Source organism: Plectropomus leopardus, chromosome 6 (genome assembly GCF_026936395.1).
Source record: "Plectropomus leopardus strain MGB_pleo_1.0 chromosome 6, ASM2693639v1, whole genome shotgun sequence".
Classification (NCBI taxonomy): domain Eukaryota; kingdom Metazoa; phylum Chordata; class Actinopteri; order Perciformes; family Serranidae; genus Plectropomus; species Plectropomus leopardus.
In genome coordinates this window covers 20169212-20192211 of record NC_142181.1, presented here as the reverse complement: position 1 = coordinate 20192211, position 23000 = coordinate 20169212, and the positions used below count along the sequence as shown (strand labels likewise).

General features: G+C 40.9%; 1 protein-coding gene across 1 annotated transcript; it reads left to right on the top strand.

The window, feature by feature from the left end:
* The first annotated feature begins 640 nt into the window (after positions 1-640).
* Positions 641-21682, top strand: strn4 (striatin, calmodulin binding protein 4). The gene is made up of 18 exons (XM_042486355.2): positions 641-1275; positions 9393-9496; positions 9663-9739; positions 9865-9943; positions 10077-10262; positions 11460-11637; positions 12806-12962; positions 13519-13614; positions 13945-14063; positions 14151-14326; positions 14508-14555; positions 14648-14769; positions 14863-15030; positions 15113-15253; positions 15366-15464; positions 15553-15639; positions 16133-16321; positions 17720-21682. Exons 1-17 carry the CDS (start codon positions 964-966, stop codon positions 16300-16302), a joined length of 2319 nt encoding a protein of 772 aa, XP_042342289.2. The 5' UTR covers positions 641-963; the 3' UTR covers positions 16303-16321; positions 17720-21682.
* The last annotated feature ends 1318 nt before the right edge of the window (positions 21683-23000 follow it).

Sequence of the window (23000 nt, the reverse complement as noted above, 5' to 3'; positions counted from 1 at the left end):
AATCCAAGTTTGTTGTATGCAAGTCCAATTAATTATAGACCTACAGAAAAACGGAAATTTACTGTCTCCATACGGAGGAGCATAGGTGCAGACCACAGGTGACTCAATATTCACACATGTACATTTGTCCATAGTCCAACAAATAAAGTAGAAGAGAACTTTTACTTTGCTGAAATTAAAACTATTTCCACCATCAACTGATGAAGAAAACTGCCCAAACTAGTGCAGAAAAATTCACCTGAATGCAGAAAATTACGTGATTGGTGCTAAAAAGGAAAAGACACGCACGTGGGGAAGAACCTATGCATGGATGTGTTATTAATATTTTTAGGGAAGTCGCAGACAAACTCACGGTCGGCTTTTGTCGTGCAGATTTTTAAATGAAACTTTAAACTGGAAATAGAGTTGTGGATAACGCTGGCTGACTTTACTAATCTCAAACATCCCTGCTCACAAAATGGCAGGAAATGAACTCCCCTAGCGACAAGTTCATTGTGTATTACTGCAAACATGGCCCTTTATTTGTCACCCACAGTGGGCATTTCCAGCAGCAAACACAGGGGGGAGGACACAAACCCGGGATTTAAACAATAAGAGTCGCAAACACCATTTCGAAATTTATTTGAAGAGGTGGACATTTAACGGCCATATGTCGATGTTACTTTAGAAAAATCTTTGAGAATGAAAAAATATGTCAAGTAAGGCTCTTTGGCGACTAAACAGGCCTCGATGTTAAAAATATGTATCTTGATGGTGTTTTATCTTGAAGGTTTCAAAGCGGAAGTGTAGTATTTTGCTAGCTGAATAGTAATTTTGTTCTGTGCGTGTGAGAAAAGGAAGAAAAGAGGGTCGCCTATAGCGAGGTGCTGCTGGGTTGGAAGAAGGTACTTTTTTTTATTATTATTGTTCGCGCACTCTGCCCGTTTCCACCTCCTTATCCTGGCGAAAGGTTGAACGGTTAAAATGGAGGCGGATAGATCCGGCGGAGGACCAAACCCGAACTCCGGAGGCGGCAGCGGCAGCGGAGCGGGGCGCAACCCAAACGGGCCCAAAGCAGCACCGGGCCAGGCGACATCAGCTGCGGCGACCGGGGCGATGGCGGCAGCGGCGGCGGCGGCAGCGGCCGGGGCCATGCCCGGATCGTCGCAGGCTCGGGAGCTACAGGACGGGGACTCGGGCATGACGCTTCCTGGGATCCTTCACTTCATCCAGTACGAGTGGGGACGTTTCCAGGCCGAGAAATACCGCTGGGAGGCTGAGAGAGACGAACTCAGGGTAAATGTGTTTATCATTTAGCCTGCGTTTGCAACGTTAAGGCTAGAAAGGATAATGCAGGAGCTGTTTCGGTGTTGCTTTGTGACAGTACACATGCCCAACAAGCAGTCAGTTTTAGGATGCCCAAATGCTAACGGGCTAACATTACACCCTATTATACTGTACTGACCAGGATGTATTATTACTAGGCAGTATATGACAATGAAGAGACTCCATGACCTCCAGCTCACGATCACTAAAAGCCACCCTCAAACAAAAAAATTCAACAAGATATTCATCTATGCATTTTGGCCTCCAAGTGACCAGTTACATTACACTCACAGAGATATACACCAAAGAGTTAGACGATTAAGATCAGCATATGTCAGCCTACAAAGCGTCCTGCAAATAGGAAAGGTAGGTAAACAGAGTTTAGGTGTGGCTACCTAGCAGGTGCACATCAAAAGCATATTGCAGTTTAAGATGGACTGTAACTAGAATGGTCTATTTTTTTGAGTAGTTGACAAGTATTGGGTTTTCATGAGCTACAGGGACAAATTAAGTGATCTGGGGCTGTTATTTTGAGGGTAATGGATGATGATAGTGCCTCCCAGCTGTGATCGTTCTTTCAAATCACAGCATTTGCTAATCATAGTAATATAATTGTCAAAGTGGTGTCTTCACTTAAGGAGATTCCTCAGTAAAATGAGGATTAGTTTATTAAATAGTAGGGGCGGGAATAGCTAGAGAGATATGATACGATACCAGATACGGTGTTATCGCGATGCAAAAGTCACAATACAATGTTATTGCAATTTAAAACATGTTGCGATATCTATTGCAATAAAATAAATATGCCGATTTAATACGTTCTTCGCAACTGTAAATTATGTCCTCAAAGGAAAACTTTGTCAAACATCTGTTTTCTCTAAAAAGATAAAGTTTTCGGTCTGTTCAAAACAGTAATTTTTATTGCAGCTGAATGTATCTAGTGGACTGGAGGGGAAAATATATATATATATATATATATATATATATATATATATATAGTACCAAAAGTTTAATCTGTATTTGTTGTACCAAGAATTTATACAATAATTTAAAAAATACCTGATTTTTCTTCAATGATTTGATATTGGCACACAAAAATATTGCAATACTATGCTATATTGCTCCCCCCACCACCTATAATAAATAGTAAATGTTATTTTATTTACAAGACAATTAGCGCAGTGAGAGAAAGTGACCAGGTTGACCTTTTCACAGACTTCCACTCTCGCCTTGCATACCAGTCTGCTAGCAGTTTTTGTAATAAATCACATTTTACCGCAAAATCTCATCAGAGGAAGTTCTTTGAAGTCTAATTTAACTGTGGTTTTATAGTGACGGTGTCTCTGGTGGCATTTAAAGGAAACCACATTTTGAATTGAGGTCTGTCGTACAGAGGGATAAGTCTTGGTGTAGGAGATAGATGTTAGATGCGTAATAGTGGCTGTTAAGTTTGTGATGAAGTTGTATTTGTCGCTTTCATTCAGACTTTTTAGACTCTTAGATTATCATCAGCCAATCCTACCTCCAGCTAAACTTGCAAATCCTGACTGTAAAAAAAACATGACTCGGCACTTACAAACACGTGAGCGTATGTCCTTAAAGGTCATCAGTGTGAGTTGATGAAATGGCAAGAAAATGTCATTGCCATAGAAATGCCCTTGAGCAAGGCATGGGTACCCTAATGGTCCCAGTTATTCAGAGACGGACAGCAGAAGACAGAGGTTGTACTGTGCAACATACCTTGCATGCATGTGTGTAACCGTGTGAGACCGAGCATTGCTGGGCAAGATTGTGCTTACTCATCTAATTGTTCCAGGTTAGGAAAACATTCAAAGATGTTTTTAGTCTGTATTTGGAATGAAGTGATGAACAGTTCATCTTTTTATTCCCAAACCCATAAGTGGTCTTCCTCCTGTAACCACAGTGTGCTTGTAATCAGCAATCATGGGCTATCTTCTGGAGTTCATGAGCTGCACAAAACCACAGAAAACTCATATTATTATTGCTTCTCCTCTGTCACTCTGCCTCTCACTTTGCCCCCCGACTCAAACCTATGTAGTTATAAAAAGAAGCCTTGATAAAATATGGATGAACAATAACAAACTGGTTGTGCTCGCCGCTTTTATAGTCGTGTGTGGGATAGAGTGGGAGCGGAAGGCAGAAGTGGGCCATCGCTATGTCCAACACACCATTAGTGCTTGTTATGGAACTTTGTTTGAGTATTTGCTGCACATGGTCTGGTTTCACGGGTACAATTAGCACTGCGGCCTGCGCTGAGAGAAAGAGAGGATTGCTGGAGTGCCAGGCTGAAAAATTGACCTAGCTTACATTTTAACACCCACAGGCCACAGGCCTCTGGCTTTTGTTGCCAGAATGCCGGCAGGGCTCTCAACATGCCAGTTAGCATGCCCCCCTGGCCGTGTCCTGTGCAGTTGGCACCGTCCTGTACATGTCTGCTCACATGTCAACTACACATATCAATTTTTGTGGCATTAAGGCTAGCAAGGAAACTGCACGGAAAATATTTGGATGCAATCAGCAGCAAAACCATCACCAATACTTGAGATCAGCGCTATCATCTTACGACTGTGGGACTCTTTCTGTGACCGCGTGGATATCTCTGTTTGTAGCACAGCGCGGATCTGCGAGACTGTGACACATGTGCTGTCTCTGTGAGTGTGTTTTTGGTGTGAAATGCCACCTGTGGTGTCGTGTCTCCGGTGACAAGCAAGGAATGAAGGCGCTCCCTACTCTGGGCCAGGTGGGACATCCCGGCACGACCATGGGGGACAGGTGGCACTGGCCTTGTCTCTCTGTCCTTTAGACACACAAGAAGCATTTCCTGGTGTATTGTTTCCGATGACGCTACTACTGCACAGTGTCAGAACAAGCTTGTTTTTGCCTTGTCCTCATTATAATTTAATAGACAAACAGACTGTGCAGAGGACATCGAACCGAGTCACTACTGTGCAGGGGCAAGGGCAGACACTTAGCTGTTCCTCTTTGTGTTATTCTCAGTTTCAGCTTTAATTTTATCAACAAGTGTCAGTAGTTGTATAGAATAGATTACTGGTGACCCAGATGACATCACTTCCTGTTGAGTGTGGCTCACGGGGCCCCTGGGTACACATCTCTAATTAATAGCTCTGCGCTCTCAGCCATGACACACATATGACATCCATATGTACTGCATTATAACAGTGTGTGTCTCCCACCCACGCACACTTCCAGTGCTCCTGTCCTATGTGCGATTTCATCGTCCTTTTTTTTGTATGTAATTCACTCCTTTTTATTTTATTTCTCAGTTCTTCCCCTGAAATCTTGAAAATATTATGAAAATGACATTCATGACATGCAGTATTTTTGCTTTCCGTTGCTTATCACGCATCTTTTAATCAAACTTAGGCAGCAAGCCCAACTTTTTAGGATGTCACTCTCTAGCCAAAAAGCTCCCACACACACTCGAAGCACTCTGACATGCTCCATCAAAGCGCACTGTCCCAGAAAAGTTCATTGCTCTACTTGTTGGCTCATGGATTCTCCCATGGGGATGAGGGGATGAGAAGATGGAGGGTGGCTAGTGGAAGAGGAAAGCTGCCCTTGACCCTGTTCTGTAGCTACCAGAGGGGCACTGACAGAAAAGGCTAAATGTGTCAGCTCTCCATGCTACGACAAACTCTGGAAAGGTCAGCAGCAGTTGGCCACACAGAGGAAAACCCACCCACAGGAAAGAGAGATCAGATGGCACGACAGGTTTGCTCGCGACAAGGTTCCTTTGTACTTTGCTAGATTTGTTGGTTTACCAAAAATAATACAAAAGAAAATATCAGCAGTGTCAGTGTTAGCAGGGCTATATCAAATGGAATTTTACTTGAGTTTACCTTAATAAATACTATGATGTCTTTTGACCCGCTGCCCCATTTTGGCTCTTATTTGAGGAGTTAATCTCGTGATAAAAACACCTTTAATAGCTTATGAATGGACCGCCTTGTCTCACAAACGAGTAAAAATAAGTACTGTATGTCCTAATCTGAATAAGACAAAGGGCAGAAAAATACAGACCAGTGAAAGCTCAAAACAATACAAGTGTGTATTAAAATGGTTGCTTTTTTTTGTTAATGTATTCTCACGCTTGATAAGAGCGTTTGATTTTGGGACCTTATTTTACATACAAGCTATATTGTATTGAAAACTGCATTTGCCCTATAACAACCAATGTGTGTTAGGTTAATCTTCTCTTAAATGGTATTTTACCCATTGAACCCTATTACCCTTCCACTTTAAAAGCAACATACTGTGAAACGGGAGAGCAAGTACAACCAGGTCAGAGCCAAGAATGAGTGGTTAAGTAATAGATAAAGAATGACATACAGCCATAAACCCTTTGACACACTGATCCCTCTGTTTTGGCTACCTTTATGTGGCTACACGTGCAGCCTTGGCTCTAGCTTGGGCCAACAAATCAGTGTTGGGGATTTAAGGTTTCGGACAGGGCTTGGGAACCTGTCCTTCTAGGAACACAGTGTGACACTGGCGCACACACAGGGGTGTGATGGTTATCTCTGCATGTGAGCAGGTCGTAGCTCGTCCGTGTGTGTGAGTAGGAGTAGAAACATGCGCCCTGCCCCTAAATGATGAAGTACACATTCCTTTTAGAGGTGGAAATTATAAGACTATTGTTGATTTGAATCATTTTGTTGGAGGATTCATGGTCACTGACCATTGACTTTGTTAGTTTATCTTAATTATTGCGTCTCTGTTCGTAAAAGGGCGACATTACTGTGACTGTTTTGCCAACAGCAACTTAGTGAAAACTTCAAGCTCTTTTGAACAGTTTGGTACAAATTAGGGCCATACGGGGCTGGGTATAATTTAAAAAATTGTGATGCCAGTGCCAATATCAGCACCAGTGTTTCTCAAAGGATTAGAATCTATTGCATAGTTGTTGTTTTTTTAAAATCTTGTTTGTGTGTGGTGTGTCACTTCTTTTTTTATCATTCTGTGTCCCCTCTCTAAATTTGTACATTTTTGGGGGTCTGTGAATGAAGCACAGGTGGAATCATTATGACTTCTGTTTTTTACCCCAGCAGCAGTTTGAGGGTGATTACTGTCGATCTGGGCAGATAGGATAAGATAGATGGTAAGAGAAGCAGCTTCTGTAGACTTAAAAACCCAGCACAATAAATGGTTAAGTTTCCCTTTCACTGCATCAGGCTTTCTACTGCTCCATCTGTGCCCAGAGTACACTCTATGTGGTGCAATCAATAACTGAACTGTACACGTGTATATATATATATATATATATATATATATATTTTTTTTTAAAATAGTGTTCTCAATGAAAAAATATAAAATCAATACATCGTGGCAGATGTTTTGATCGTGGTGGGTTGCCACAAATAAATGAATGTGTCGGAAAACCTGGATACCAATGGAGTACTTCATTTGATACCTTTTTTTTTTTTTTTTTTTTAAATTTACTTCATTAGATACTCATTATGTGAGTGGAATCACTCAGTTGTGGAAAATGTCACCAGACACCACAGGACTGTATTATAGCCATAATTTTGAATGTTTTAGTGGCTTCTCAACTGAACAGCTGAACAGCCAGCACCGTCAAATACACTGTGCTCGACTTCACCACACCACAGACTGCATGCGTTTTAACGGCTAAAATCACATGTTGCATTAAATCAAAGAATGCCTGCGGTGATTGGCTGTAAGCAAAAACATGCAAAACCATGCAAATATTTTTTTTACTACATATTGATACAAATAGGATTAAATGCAGATATTGTTTGACTGGAGAAGTTTCTATACTACTTGCTTCTGAGGTTTCGGTCTATACCAGCCCTGAGCCTACATAAAAACTGTTCACAAGTTGAAGATCTCAGCATCCACCTATCTGCACCTAGTCGTCACATCATGATATTTTAAGTGTTTCACCAGGACTATTTATCAGTGCTGAGCTGACAACGGTGTTTTCACTCACTGAAAAGCAGCCAAGTCAGTACACTGAGGAGTCTTTGTTTAAGATTTGTGAGCGGAGGACCTCTTATTCTACTCTGCCTCCTCTTGAATTTGACAGTTTTTACTTAGATTGGCTCTCCTTGACCCACAGCAGGCCTTCACAACAGCACTTTGTCATTTTTGTGGATGCAGGTCAAGCTTATTAGCCTCATTGATAGAAGCAACTGTCTTGCCATTTTACTTTGGAGATTGTTATGTGAGCTGGGATTTGAGCCATGGTTCATCTGTTTTCTGCCATTTATAGTATATAATGTTCATGCTGTTATCTGTTATCTAAACCTCCCACAGTATGACACTGCTCAGCTCGCAAAACAGCTGAGCTCTGCTTGGTTTGTGTTTTAGCATGTTAGCATTCACATCTGATTATGTCCCGCATGGAACATGGAGCCTCTGTTTGTGTGAAATATGCAAATACAGTTGCACATCCATCATAACACGACGGCCGCTTGAAATGCTTCCCAACTAGCCGTTGCAGCTAACCCTATGCTAGCTGTTTATATCAACCATGTAACCACAGCAAATGGCATGTTATTACATAGCTATTTCAACAAGGCAAAGCTGATTTTTGTGTTTCACACTTGTCTTTCGGTTTGTTAATTGCATGCTGTGCTTTTTAAACTATCCTTCCAGAGCTCCATATACATAAACACTGCAAATTTAACTTTGCTTATTTTAAGAACAGAACTTCTCCTCCTGAGTTAAGCTAAACTACATGAAGTCATCTATATTTAACAACCTCTTAGATCATGCCCGCAGTGTTTACATGCTAGCTTTGACAATTATCTCCAAAATTCTCCGGTAAGCATACGAAATCACATTGCATTAATCAGGATTACTCAGCAGCAGCAGCAGTAGTAAGGTTTGCTTGGCAGATTATCCTGTGCTCCACTCGCCCTCCTAGCTGGTTACATGACTGTCTGTGTGTGTGAACGTGTGTGTGTGCACTTTCCCGGGTGATTGACTACCCTCTCAAGTAGACCAAGTGCCTGCCCCATGAGATAGTGTTTTTAGACTGTTCTAGTTTTACAGAGCTGCGTATGCGTGTGGGAGCAGACTCGTGGACACAGACAGGGACGTGCAGAGGAGAAATGGACTGTAAGACAATCGGTATTAATGCTCCAGCACCGCTGGGTACAGCAGAGAGGGAGAGGATGAAAATGCAAAACTATTGTGCCTAACATCCCCTGCATGCAAATCCAGAAACAGGGTAGGCAATTTTAACCAATTTCTAACTAGGATCACTATTTTTATTTCACTGTGGCATTTTTCCTCCTCCAGCCAATAGAGGGCAGGGTGTTTGCTGCCAGATGTGAACCACAGTTTTGCTCAAAAAATGGTATAAAAGACATTATGCCTGAGTCTTCTGTTATAAATCTTTTCCATCCACTCCGACAGCCTTTACACATAGAGTACTTGTATTGCCATATGATGCCTTGCCCAAGGGAAGACCCTGTCTGAAGATAGTCCTCATATCTTAACAGCGTCATCACTCTGCATTCCTTCATTATCACGATTTTTTCTTCTTCTCACGAAACTCTTTAACTGTTTGCCATATGGCAAGAATGGGCAGTGAACATCTATTTCCTCAAGGTAAGAATTTTATCAGCTCAGTGAGGAAGGAAACAAGCGGAAACTGAGAAGGGGAAGCGCACAAAGGAAGGATGTGTCTTAAAAGAAGATATTTGAATTTGGCCGGTGTGTGCCTTGTTTTTCCTCTTCTGCAGATGCGCAGTGAGGCCTTGGTTAGGAGAAGTTAAAAATAAGAGCCCTGTTCCACAACCCTCTACTTATTCCTCGGGATTCTCAGAAGTCATGTTTGCTATGCTTGTCACATCGAACTTTTTTTTCTCCCTTCACAGTCGCTGCTTGTGATCACTGTTGATATCAAATGCTTTACTAGCTTTAGTTGAGGCTGTGCATGCGTTTTTTTAAATCCATTTCACTACAGTTATAAATTGATTTTGCGGTCATATGTGCATGCGAGCGGTTGCTGTTTGTGTGTGCCTTTTTTTTTCAAGGTACTTTGTGTTCCTTACCATCCTGTATGTGTGTTTCAGGCTCAGGTGGCGTTCCTACAGGGTGAGAGGAAAGGACAGGAGAATATGAAACAGGACCTGGTGAGGCGGATCAAAATGCTGGAGTACGCCCTCAAACAAGAGAGGTAAGACTAATGTGAAAAAACTCCTTTCTCTCCCTGGGTCCTCACATCTGTTATCCACTCATCCTGCTGTCCCAATGTTTTGCATGCTTTGGGCATAGTGATTAGTGAAACGTTTCCTTTATTTATCCATAATGCTTCCCTCATGTGGTGTTTTGTGGGGTTGCAGGGCTAAGCACCAGAAGCTGAAGACAGGAAACGACCAGAGTCCAGGAGACAAGAAACCAGAGACAGAGGCAGACCAACGTATGTTTAACCAAGCTATTACATACTCTGCTACTGTTGCTTTACTTTTAGAGCAGCTCAAAGTTTCTGCTTTTTCTGCTCATGCCTTGCTGTTGCATCACTATTGACCAATCTTTTTTCTGTAGTTCCCAATGGGCCGGCTGAGTCAGACTCCGAGCCAGCCAATCAGATGTCCTGGAAGGAGGGACGTCAGCTACTACGCAAGTAAGGCCTCTCTGTCATCACCTCCTTTTTATCTCAGCATCATACTAATGTGCTCCATCATCATTAAGATCTTGTGATCTAGATTAGAGGGATTGATTTATATGTCTTTGCATCCTTTTACCCCTGAATGTAGATATCTTGAGGAAGTTGGTTATTCAGACACTATCCTGGACATGCGGTCAAAGCGTGTGCGCTCCCTGCTCGGGCGGAGCAGCCCCGAAGCTAACGGGCCTCCACCCAGTGAAACCTGTCCTGAACCTGAGCCCCGGGCAGGCGGAGAGTCGTTGTTGGTCAGACAGATAGAGGAACAGATCAAGAGGTGAGACTGCGGAAGCAAACATGCTCTCTCGCTGTTGTTGCTCCACTGATTATCACAGTGAAGACATCCCCAGTTTGTAACATATGCTTAATCATGACAAATAAAACACTTTGTTTTAGTTTGTTTTTCTCCTTTGGAATGAATTACTTAAACTTTTGGGTTTTTCTTTATCTGCTAGAGCTATAAAACTGCACAAGTTTTTCCACCTAATAAAACGTGCCCGAACATGTCATTTCTGACGTCCAAATATAGAAAAGAGGCACAGCGGTTGTCTTTGCCATTTGCTTTTATGCATAAAAATAAGATTTTTTTTGAGATTTGGAGATTGGAGATTAAGATTTTCACTGGTGGCGGACTTGTTTGACTGTGCAAAGACAGACTCTCTCTTTCATTCCTTCCTTGTTGAAACGGTTGGCGTTGCCGTATTTGCAATTATTGAAAAACCTGTTGATATTCAAGGCTGTCATAATGTTCAAAAGTAGGTGCGTTTCTCCTTCTGACCATAAATGTTGGCCGTTCTTTTGGGCATGCATCTCTATGACATACCTTTGCAAATTCATGGCTAGTTGGTTTGTGCAACACACATCCATGACAACGCACAGGGCAGACTGTAAACAGGTCACAAATCGCAAAAAATCATCAATATGTCTATATTAAGGCTGCTTTGTGAGTTTTATTTCCCTGTAGCAGAAATGTAAAGATAGCGAAACAATAGCACATCCTAGTCTCAAAAGCCAACAGAACAAAATGCAGAAAAGATGTCCAAAACGAAGGGCATCCTCCATCATGAGAGCATTGTAAGACTTAAAAACAAAAAACAAAAACTGCAGAAAACTATTAAAGTTTTCATTACATGGAAAATATGTAGCTGTCAGACATATTGGATTGTAAAGATAAAATGTGCGAGTGGAAATACTTTAATATAGATTTATCAAAATTTTAATGGTAATGTATTTCAAAAAAGAAGTTAAAAAAAAGAAAAAGGCACCCATAGTTGTTGCAGTCATGAAACTTTATTAGAACGATAAAAAATAATAGCTATGCTGTAACGTGGCTAAAATTTTCATAGTATGATATTATATAAGTATAATTGGGGTCACCCTGTCTCCCTCTGCAAGGTATTGTCCTAAATAAATTTTTTTGTCCTTTTAACTTGGAATGGAGAAAATAATTTTCATGTCATGCGTGAATTCATAGGAACGCGGGCAAGGAAAGCTCAAAGGAACGTCTGGGTGGCTCAGTCCTCGATAAGATCCCCTTCCTGCACGGCTGCGAGGATGACGATGAAGACGACAGTGACGAGGAAGACGACTTCCAAGGAATGGCCACTGACTGCATCGATGGACCGCGCAAGAACAAGAAGTCTCGTGTAAAGGTGCGATCAATGATTAAAAATGACATTGACCCTTTGTGATTGTCTGTCAAACTGTCAGAGCTAGCATGGAGCCCACACTGTCACTGACTGCACTCGCTGAAGAAATGTTATAGATTTTTGGAAAACCAAAAAAAATTGTTTTTGGGAGAACCAGACAAAAGGGTCAAGCATATCTGTTTGAAGGATGTCATACTCACATAGCAGTAAAAACAGGTTAAAAAGATAATGATAATTAGAAGCTCAAGCCTAACTATAGGCTGCAAATCACAGGCATCATTGGCAATCAAGACAGATGATAATGGCAATAAAGGAAACTTTGCTGATTTTTAACCAGCTATATGTCATCACATAGTGTGCAACTGAACCATATTTGGCTTCTGACTGTGCCACCAGTGCCTGAACCTGCGCTGGCTGATGGGCTGGGAGCTCTGGAGGAAGCCAAACACCTTCATCTGCACACACTGTGATAACACACAGCTGTTTGAATATCTGCAAAGTTTCCCTCTTTCCCTTCACTGGTCCTGTAAAGCAGAGAAATGTATATCTCCTTCTAACCTTACCAGGTATTTAACATTATTATTATATGTGCCCCAGGCAAAATCATCCTGAAAATGAAGAAAATCTGAAGCGATTGCAGTCTTGGAGTTAGTCTATGGAGCACAGATGTGTAGCTGTCTGACCCTTGTCAGAGTTTGGTTTTTCACGGCTGATACCAATAATGAGACCGATAACAGATATTTGGAACCGATATTCATTTACATTAAAAATTAAAATCTTTCTGTCCATATTTAGAATTTGGTATATAACAAACTCCAACACAAAACTTTGATTAGGAAATGTTAAATGTTAAATCTAACTGAAACTTTCAACATCAAATACAGCAAGTTCCCAGCAACTTTTTTTGTAAAGTCAAGCGTAAATTTTAATTAAAAAAATGTATAAATAAGAATAGCTCCCCGAGGTTTTTCAAAGTAAACATTCCTCCCATGCTGACACCTTCTTTGCACTTTTTAATTAATTAATGTTATCCGTGATCATTCAAATATCGGCCTGACCGATACTCTGTCGACCCCCTAGCGATTGGGAACACAAACTGTAACCTGCAAACTTAATTTATGACTAATCACATAATGAACCATTTTCTCTGCTCTGCTCTGTGTCTGATCAGATGGGTTCGGAGCCGATGACCACAGACTTGGACCCGGAGGACGAGGAGGACGAAGACGACTCGGAAGACGCCCTCAGTGAATTTGACTTCCTGGGCTCGGGGGAGGATGGGGAGGGGGCGGGAGAGGCCCGGATCTCAGGGGACGGACGGGAGTTAGGTACGCTGTTGCCATAGCAACATCACCAGCATCAGCACTGCCAGAATCACTGCCACCAGTGTATCTGTCTTTTTTGGTCCCCACCCCACCCCTTCCTCCCTGCTCACCTTTTTATCTTTTACTTCTCATTGTGTCTTGGCATCTCTTCTTGTCAATAAAACCAACCTCTTTTCCCAACCACCTGTCTCTCTGTCCTGTTTCACGAGCTGTCAGTCTGTGACTCTTTAGAGCTGTGTAGCTGTCATCTCTGTCTGTAGATGTAATTTCTCTGGTGCGGGGTCATTTCAGAGGTTATCACGCATGCTGCCTTCTCTTTCTGTATGTCCACATTTCATTCTTTAAGTCACATTTACACTGTAACGCTGTGCTTTTATCTATTCCATCCTCTCAAGTAAAGAATCTTTAAAATTTTATGTTTGTATTTAAAGAATGAAGTCTATCTTCTTGCCTATTTCTACATTTATCTCTCATCTGTCCGTGTGCTGGCCTCTCCGTCCCTCCTCCGCCTCTCTGCATGACTGGATGTTTTGTGTCTCTCTCCTCTTGCTGGGTTCAGAGAACCGCAGGAACAAGTTACAAGGCATGATGTCGGACTTCCCCCCTAAACCCACCCCGCCCCCCTCCGTATCGGGACAGGCTCGCTCTGGGGAAGGTAAGACTCCCCCACCAAATATGCCTCATAGAAAACCATAGACTATCCTCTGCTACCTCCTACTATACCACACACATGATTGAAGCTTAGAATCACAAATTTAGATGCTGTCTCAGTTTTGTTCAATTTTAAAGCCTGCGTAGGGGTAAAGTTACAGAACTCATCCTACACCTATAAATATTTCCTCTGGTACACGGTGTGGGAGTGAGGAAACAAGATGATTCTTGCCAGGGAGATCTAAGATTCACAACTATATTTTACAGTTTCAGCCTGGATTAATAGGGCCATGATGTCCTGTAGTAACTTGTGTTTTCCGCCTCCATCCTGCAGGTGGCGCCCTGGGTTTCTCCTCTGATGTCTTCATTATGGATGCTGTTGGAGGAGGGGACATGAACCTGGGTGAACTGGCTGATCTCACCGTTGCAAATGACAACGATCTCTCCATGGATGTAATTACACATTTGCTTTGGTCTGAGTGTAATCCAAACTACATGAAAAACATATGAATGCTGACACTTTTTTTTTTATTCTGTCAGATGCAGGATAACAGGGAGGAGTTTAAGAAGACATGGAACCCTCGTTTCACGCTACGCAGCCACTTTGACGCTATCCGCGCTTTGACCTTTCACCCCAGCCAGGCGGTGCTGCTCACAGCCTCCGAGGATGGAACATTAAAGCTGTGGAACCTCAACAAGGCCATGCACTCAAAAAAGTAAGAACCCGTTTATCCACAGCAAGTGAAGAACAAGAAATGTGTCTTATATTGCATTTTTATACTAGTTACTTATTCTTAAATCTGTAAGAGCAGTAATAGGACAGATAACTTGCAAATGTAAAATTGAAACCAGAAAAAAAACTAAGGAGCAAATTTAAAAGACTGCGTCCCTCCACAGGAATGCAGCGCTGGATGTTGAGCCCATTTACACATTCAGAGCACACAGGTGAGTTAAGAACAAATCCAAATGACACCTTGTTCATAAACTTGCCAGACACAGATGCAGAGCAAACACTGAACCTCTTTCCTCCTGTCTAGTGGAGCTGTCCTGTCACTAACCATGGGCGAGGACGGAGATTCCTGCTACAGCGGAGGTCTAGATGGAACTGTCAGATGTTGGAAGATGCCAGACCTCAATGTGGATCCGTATGATAACTATGGTCAGGCATCCTCAGCTGCAGAGTAATAATAATATTGCAATTTAGAGATGTATTCCTTTTTCTTTTTTTAAATATGAGTGTTTATATTTGCAGATCCTGGCATCGAGAGCAGCGCACTCGCCGGCCATGAGGACAGCGTGTGGGGTCTAACTTACTCTGCAGTTCACCATCGTCTTGCTTCGTGCTCAGCCGATGGCACCATTCGCATTTGGGACCCTCAGAACTCAGCTCCCTGCCTGTCTGTCTTCAACAAGGAGAGAGGTAGTCATCTGTGTTGATGTGCTTTTTTTTTGTTTTCGCATCGCGTCCATGCCTCACAACTTTGTCTCCCGTATTGTCCCAGAGCATGGAACGCCCACCTCAGTAGCCTTTGTGGCTACTGACCCTAACCAGGTGGTAGTTTCATTTGACGCTGGCGAGACGCTGCTCTACGACCTCAACACAGAGCAGAGCGTCACTGCGCTAGAGACGCAGACCAAGGATGGTAAGTTCTGAACCCTATTTGAGTCTCCACCACATTAAATGAGATAAGTTAATAATGAATATATAAAACACAGTACATTCAAATGGAGTTTTTTTTTTGTCTTCCTTTGCAGGCAGTGAGCTGATCAACCGTGTGGTCAGTCACCCATCTGAGCCCGTCTCCATCACTGCACATGAAAACCGCACCATCCGCTTCCTAGACAACAAAACAGGTATCTTCAGGAAGTCTTTTATTTGTCCTCTGTTCTTTTCGTATTGTTTGAATGCATCTAAATAAACATGCTTTCTGTGTTTTTTCAGGTAAAGTTGTCCATTCAATGGTGGCTCACCTTGATGCGGTCACCTGTCTCACTACAGACCCTAAAGGCACTTACCTCATCTCCGGCAGTGAGTACCACTCAGCTTTACTGTGTCCTTATTCAACTGGATATCTTAGAATCAGGCTTCCTCTTGGATAAAGCCAATTTGTATCATTTTCAAAATACTGTAAACTATGATATAATTCCTCTGCAAACTCTGTTTTCACATAACATCATAGTACTCAGACAGAATTTTGAATAAACAGTTTAATATTGCATTCATTCTGTACTCGGGTGGGCATTTTTCAGGATTTAATTAATGGGTAATGGCAGTTTTTTTGTGAGGTTAAAGTTAGTTATAAACCATCAAACTCATATTTAAATAGCATGAAATGATCAGAACACCTCCGTACATCTGCAGTCTTGGATAAAATTACGCAGCAATGCAGTGCAGAAGAAAATGTGCATTAAATCTAGATTGTAAAACATTATAGAGGATTCCCTTACACTGCACTCCACAGTGATCCTTGCCCAGTGTAACACTGTTGTCTTTGTTTCTATCTTCTCTCTGCCCCCTGCAGGTCACGACTGCTCGGTGCGCCTGTGGATGCTGGACAACAGGACGTGCGTGCAGGAGATCACGGCTCACAGGAAGAAGCACGACGAGGCCATCCATGACGTGGCCTTCCACTCTTCACAGCCCTTCATTGCCAGCGCTGGCGCAGATGCACTTGCCAAGATCTTTGTCTGACAGCGCTGTCGACATTCTGGTGAGATGAAGGGTTATTTTCCCTAAGATCTTTACAGAAAGTCTGTATTGTCAAGTGGGGTGTGGAGTTTGATAGAAGGACATTTAACAGGCAGTTGGGGGGTTAAATGATAGACTTTCATTTTGGTAAACTGTAGAACTAAGAACTTTTAGTCAGGATACTGCTGCTTTTCTTTTAACTACTTACATTTATAATATCTGTCTCTTCCAAGTTCCCTATAAAAGTGTAATACTGAACTGATTGTTGGAATGCACTTTTAATCCGTCTATCTAACATTCATCCATTTGAACAATAAGAAAAAGTTCACCCAAAACTTTAAATCTTAAATGCTGTTCCTTCACATCAAGGAAGGATTTTTGCCTCTTTAAAATAAGTTCAAAACTTCATTTACAAAATATCTCCCTCCACTCTAGGATGCAAAAATGACTCCATGTCTGCAGTTGTCCCTTGTCACAAAAGTAGAAAAGTGAAACTTCTACCATTACCTATCTACCACTGGAGATCTGACAGCTGTTGTTCCCCTTCAAAATAAAGACGAAGGAGCTCAATCAGAAATACAAGCCGTGGTCTGCAATTGTGAAAGTTTTCCCTTCACTCCTCATCCGAAACAATCACACTCTCAAAATGGTCCCACCATGTGCTGCTTTGACTGGGTCTGATCCAAAACCACAGTTCTGTCTGACTTTAAATTGTGGACACAGAGGTGGATCAAATAAGACTGGGCGGATCAGAGGCCTTCGTTCGTCCGTGAAGTGGTGCAGCAATACTAAGTTTAAATGTTAAGTAGTCATCAGAAAAAGCAGTGCTGACAAAACATTAGCAAACTGGTTGTCTGCTGTTGTTGTTTCCGGCTAATCCTCATTACACAAAGCAAAATGGCCATGCGTGTATTGAGGAGATGATGTCGTTATTTCCCCAAACGCTCTGTTTTACATATCCACATGGATACAAATTTAGTGGAGTTTAAAAAACGATCTGCACTTTAGAGGGAGTTTTAAAATTCTTCATTTTAGCGACCGAAAACACAGTTTGCATGTGAACGAGAGGCCAAAATAAAATATCTGTATCGCCTTTATCTGCTGTGAACCTAAATACATCCCCCCTATTATCAGATTCTTAAAAAAATTTTAAAAAAAACCTTTAAGCATCCTGTGAGCTTCACAAAATAACCTCAAGTCTAGCTCTTTTTTTGAATCCTATGAGGCTAAATTTTTTTTGTAAATCTAGGTATCTTAAATGCCTACATTTATTTACAACATCACATTACTCACAAAACATAATTAGATTCATGGTAAGGAACGTTCTGAAAATACAGTTGGACTTTTATATATTTTGCCTTTCATGTCAGTGTCATGAATATTTCTGTTGGTGTAACCTTTTTTTTTTTTGTCCTTTTAGAGTCCTAAAAAAATAACTGGGCCAAAAGAGACTGAAGACTACAGTGGACAAATTTCACCTGCACACACACACACACACACACACACACAAAAACACTTGTCCTGCACCCCACTGGCTGGGTCACCACCACAGGACGTCACCTCCCCTCAACTCCTCACTGTTCTCTGATGCCTCAGTGACTTCTTGTAATACTAATCACAATGCTTTTTTATAAAATCCCGGCTGCTCCGTTTTCGAATGATCATGTTTGGAGTAACACTTTTCTACACTACAGTATTCTGTTCCGCTTTTTTTTCATGCTACAAACACTTATCACAAACCACCATGTGTGTGTTTGTGCGCCTGAACTGCTGACACACTACTCACATTTCAAGGAGAAACCACAGAGGAAACGCTCGCACAACACACAGACGACCGCATTTCATTTTAAATCTTTTTTTCATTTAACGACTCGCTTGTGGCTAACATACATATGTAGGCATGACTATTAGCAGTTAACTTTCCGAGTGTCGGCAGAAAACTGACCAACCTTTCCGTAGGAAATCAGTGTATTACATTCCAAAGACTTCAGGTGGAGTGTGTGGTGTCGTATTCGGGGTTGGAGAATGTTAAACTGTGTGTGATGTGAGGAGGCATTATAAGGTTGCAAACCAGTGTTGAACAAATAGCTTTAATTTCAACTTTATGGCCAAGACACCAAGTCTCACTGTATGTCTGAGTATTATAGCGTCCCCTTGATTCTGCCTCTGTGTGTGTGTGTGTGTGTGTGTGTGTGTGTGTGTGTGTGTGTGTGTGTGTGTGCGTGTCTATGCGTTAGATAAACTGTCACCCTGCTGTACAAGATGAACATATTTCCACAATCACGGTCCATTTTTACAAATGTTACAGTCTAAACTCTGCAGACTGATGCTCTCACACCACATTAACTAGCTAAAGATAGATATAATGAGAGTGCAGTTAAAGTCTGTAGACTTACAGGGGTGGTAAGGCCAGTCTGTATGTTATCAACAAATGATGCTGAATGTGTCATTTGGTGCTTTTTACTGTACAGAAAACGTGTGCGCGTGTGTTTGTATATGCACTAGTTAAATCACGGTGCTATGAAAGACCTTGTCAGTCTTGAGTCAGAATCAGGGACCCGTTTTGTGTTTGTACTTGTGAGAACGAGAGACTGTGTTTCTCACTCATCAGGCTACAGATCTCCACTGAGTGAATCTGCTTTTTAAATGACATTTCATCGTTGAATAATTTCATTAACTGTGGTCACATTTCAGAATTAATGGTCACTGTTAACTTCTCTCATTAGAGGGATGTGAATAATTTTGGGCTTTGATCATTTCAGGCTTGAGGAGTGTACAGAGCTGATGATAATTATGTTACAGTGAGGACCACTTGGACTGAAAACATTTCCTGAGATGAGAGCTGCTCAGATCGTCTTGTTCATTTCATCCTTAAGTCGGTGCCAGTTTGTAGGCGATGCTCGGTTCTGGCTTTTTGTTATTTATTCGGGCTTGAAAAAAGAAAGCTTGACAAAACATTCAGTTATGTGATGAGGTGAGGATCCTTCATCTTGTTTTTGACGTGCATCAGTTGCACAGTAGCACATTACCCAGATGTGTGCTGGGAGAAAAAAAAAGTAGGAAGTCACTTTTGTCATTTCAATAAGAAAAAAAAAAGACAGAATTCATTTAAAGGAATAGTTCCCCCATAAAATGACCATGATTTGGTACCTTGAATACATGAAAAAAAAACTTTTTTTCACATGCTTCCATGGAATACAGCAGACATATTGATTTATTGATTGATTATGAACCTTGTTCAACAACAGCAAAATTACATCAGAACATCTGCTTCCAAACTCTTACACAACTCAGCTTCATTAAAAACCCCTTTCCCACGGCAGAAAAACCCCACTAACACCCACTAATATCTGGTTTTTGTTTGTAAGGGGAAAGGTAACAATCGGCATTCACTGCTGGTGCAAATGACTGCAGTAGTCACGGATATTTATCAGCTCCAGCTCTGTTCTCCGGTGTTGGAAATACAACAGCTAGGAGAACGTGCTAATTTTAGCCCCTGTACTGGCAACATGCAATGACATGCCATCACATAATACCATCCACCAGAAAAAAAAACAAAACCCACACACACAGAAAGGTACACTTGTCTGCTGCAGAGCCATGTACACAGCTCTAATCTACTGGTAATAGGAAAGGAGTCATTGTCTGTTTTTAGTGGATTTTTCCATGTTAAAAATGCCTGCGGATTTTAGATTTTGGAAAAGGGATACAAGGGGTATTTATCCAATTGTACACTCAGTACTTCCCATACAATATGCATTTTCACTAAAAACAGTTAGTATTGGAGTCTGGCTTTAAAAAGAGCATAGATAAGTTTCATTTTCAGTTTAGTTTTAAAAAGTAAAGTTTTAGTTCGGTCTTACTGCACAAGTTTTGTGTGAGTTTGTAAACTAATGTTTTTATATGGTTTTGCTGCTGTTGAATATGATCCCCAATCAGTTACTAAGTTGATATGTTGACTTTTCCATGGAGGCGTGCAAGTAACTTTGTATTCACGAATTCAAGGCAACATGGCATGACCAACTGATAAAAAATTGTCATTTTATGGGTGAAGTATTTCTTTAAGAAGTATTCGTAACATGACTCTGCACCTAATCTGTCATGCCCATTTGTTATGGTTCTGCTTTTTTGAACATAAACCAGAGAAAAATTGGCTTCAGTGGAAACATTGTTCCTTAGAGACAGGTCTCTGTGTCCTGCATTTACACTGATACCTGCAGGACACATGTTAGATTGATTTGGGTAAAAGCTGCCCCTTAACAGCTGACCTGACTTGAAATTACTTGACCGGTAGTTTTATCTTTTACACTGAGAAGATAAAATCTGGTGTTTAATCAGTTGGTTAAGGGGTACCCTCCACCTCTTGAAGATTACAGGGTTACTCTCGGGGTCTGAGGTCAGATCTAAGGGTTCAAAGTAGCCTAGAGGTAAATAGTCTTTACCTTTCCTCATCACTGGGGACACTAGCATTCATAGTTCAGATATTTCCTCCTGAAACAGGGTGGTGGACTGTGGACATTATTGTTCTGCTGCTGGACATAACGTCCTGGTATCACATTTAACTACTATTTGGCTCCACTTTGCACTACATCTAATAGTAGGAGCTTTTGGTGAGGAGTGGTTACAGACAGGGTGCAGAAATAATGTTTTGCAGGTGTTTCTTATACAATCTGAAGTAAATACTACAAGAGCGAAACCTGTTGTGGCTCACAACTTTATGAGCTACTGATGGCCAACTTTCTTTTCACTCTGATGTACTACGTTCCCTCTCTGGGAATAAAGACAAATCACTTTGACACATCAAAAAAGGAAAAAAAAAGAAAAAAAGAAATCGAAACAGAGGTTGTAAATGATGACTAGAGATGCCATTACGTGCTGTAAATGTCCATCATTTCCTTGTTTTCTTTTTTGCATTTCTTTTCTTTGATTATGAATATGATTATTAAGATGTAAGAATACTGTAGTATCATAAGTGAATCATTCTTCCTTGCTAGGCATAGAACTTGCTTGTGATTGATAATGGCAATGTATAACTTGTAAAAAAAGCAAAACGATTAAAAAACATGAAAAATGAAGAAAATTCGTTAAAAAAATCTGTTACCAGTCAGAGGCCAAGGTAAAGGACTCTCATTTCTTTGTGTTTTTATTTTTTTATTAGCAATTTATCACTGTGTGATATTTTGTACATCATATTAAGCTGTATTCAAACTATTTCCTCTAACTACAAGGGATAAGAGACCTGCTTTTTATTAATTTTGTTTTATTATATATTTTTGAACTGCATTCTAGCTTGTATCAAATGACTCTCTCTTTTTGTTTACGGGTCCCCTGTTGTATGTCATTAAGGAAGAAAAAACAAAAAATGAAGATTTTGTACAGTGAATTCTGAGTTGTGTTGTCTTTCTTGCCTCTTGCTAAGAGATAGGCCTACAAAAACAAGACAAATAAGTATCATCTCTAACATGTCTGGATAAAAAAAACCTAGAGGTACACTGATGGAATACTACTAAATATGGGGTATACTCTAAATTAAGTTGAGACAGGTTAAGAAAAAAATGGTGACAAAGTGGTGCATCAGAAAAACTGGTGGATTAAGTGGATGCTGCACTTCCCATAATACAACTTGTTAGTGTCATAGTTGGACCCTTAATGCCGGGTAAATTTACACATTTGTCAAGCTCCAAAGCCACAGGCTTTAATTGTTTGTAGCTCAGACTAAGATAACCTTTATAGCATTATCAGCATGGTTTTCTCAGACTTATGAAAGGTTCCTAATGGCAGCAGAGGACATGCACCTGTTGCAAATAGTTAAATAAAGTCAATGTTATTTTCCACTTTGGTTTTTCAATTGCATCTCACAATCTTTCTTTGCTCAGTTGAAGTTAAAAATTGTTACATGCTAAGTGCCGCTAAGTTCTACATACTAGTCCTTTAAATGGAGCCCTCCAAAATCACATTTAATGACTGAAGTCAGCAAGGAAGATACTTTACAGTCTAGCTTGGTTTTTTTGTTAGTCCTTCTTTTGTTTGTCTCAGCTAAAGCACTGTGTCAGCAACTAACCAAGAATCATTAATCCAACCAACCATCAGCTTTAATTGTGCTGCACTGTGGTTGACTCAGCACTCAAGTTCAAAAGGAGCCTTTTCTTCACAACATCATAAACTCTTCACTTTATAAATGCTGTTATTTTATCCCATGGGATAGTAAGATTTGTAAAATCTTATTTTTTAACTACTGCTTTATCTTTTAGTTGACACACACAAAAAAAGATCTGACAAATATTTGGCAAATGTTGATATTTTATTTCCCCGTTAGTGGAACATGCTTAACATCACCACATTACTCCTGAATGTGATCATTTTACTTGTGGTTTTACTGTATGAATCTCCTGGTGAAAAGACAAAAAAAGCTACACTTTGGCCTCACCTCTACCTGGAAAAGGATCATTCAGGAGCCATTTACACCAAACATCGCCTCCTTGTGGTGGAAAGCAGAACTCTGGCAAACATTATTTGCAGCTGCTTGAGTTATGAAGGTCTCTTGTCATATCAGCATAGTGCAGCTGCCTGTACTTAACTCGTTTTAATGAATTGGAAATTGTGAAATAGCTTCATAGAGAGAAGCATAATGTGATGGCCCTTGGAGGAAAGTAAGATGAACTTAATGTGGTTAGTGAGTTTAAGCATAACTATCCAGGGAG

Bases quoted from the DNA above. Each gene is read 5' to 3' on its own strand.
- strn4 (XM_042486355.2), top strand. From the start codon at position 964: ATGGAGGCGGATAGATCCGGCGGAGGACCAAACCCGAACTCCGGAGGC. The intron at 14,556-14,647 runs GTGAGTTAAGAA...CCTCCTGTCTAG, and splicing joins TACACATTCAGAGCACACAG to TGGAGCTGTCCTGTCACTAA. The intron at 14,770-14,862 runs GTCAGGCATCCT...TTATATTTGCAG, and splicing joins GGATCCGTATGATAACTATG to ATCCTGGCATCGAGAGCAGC.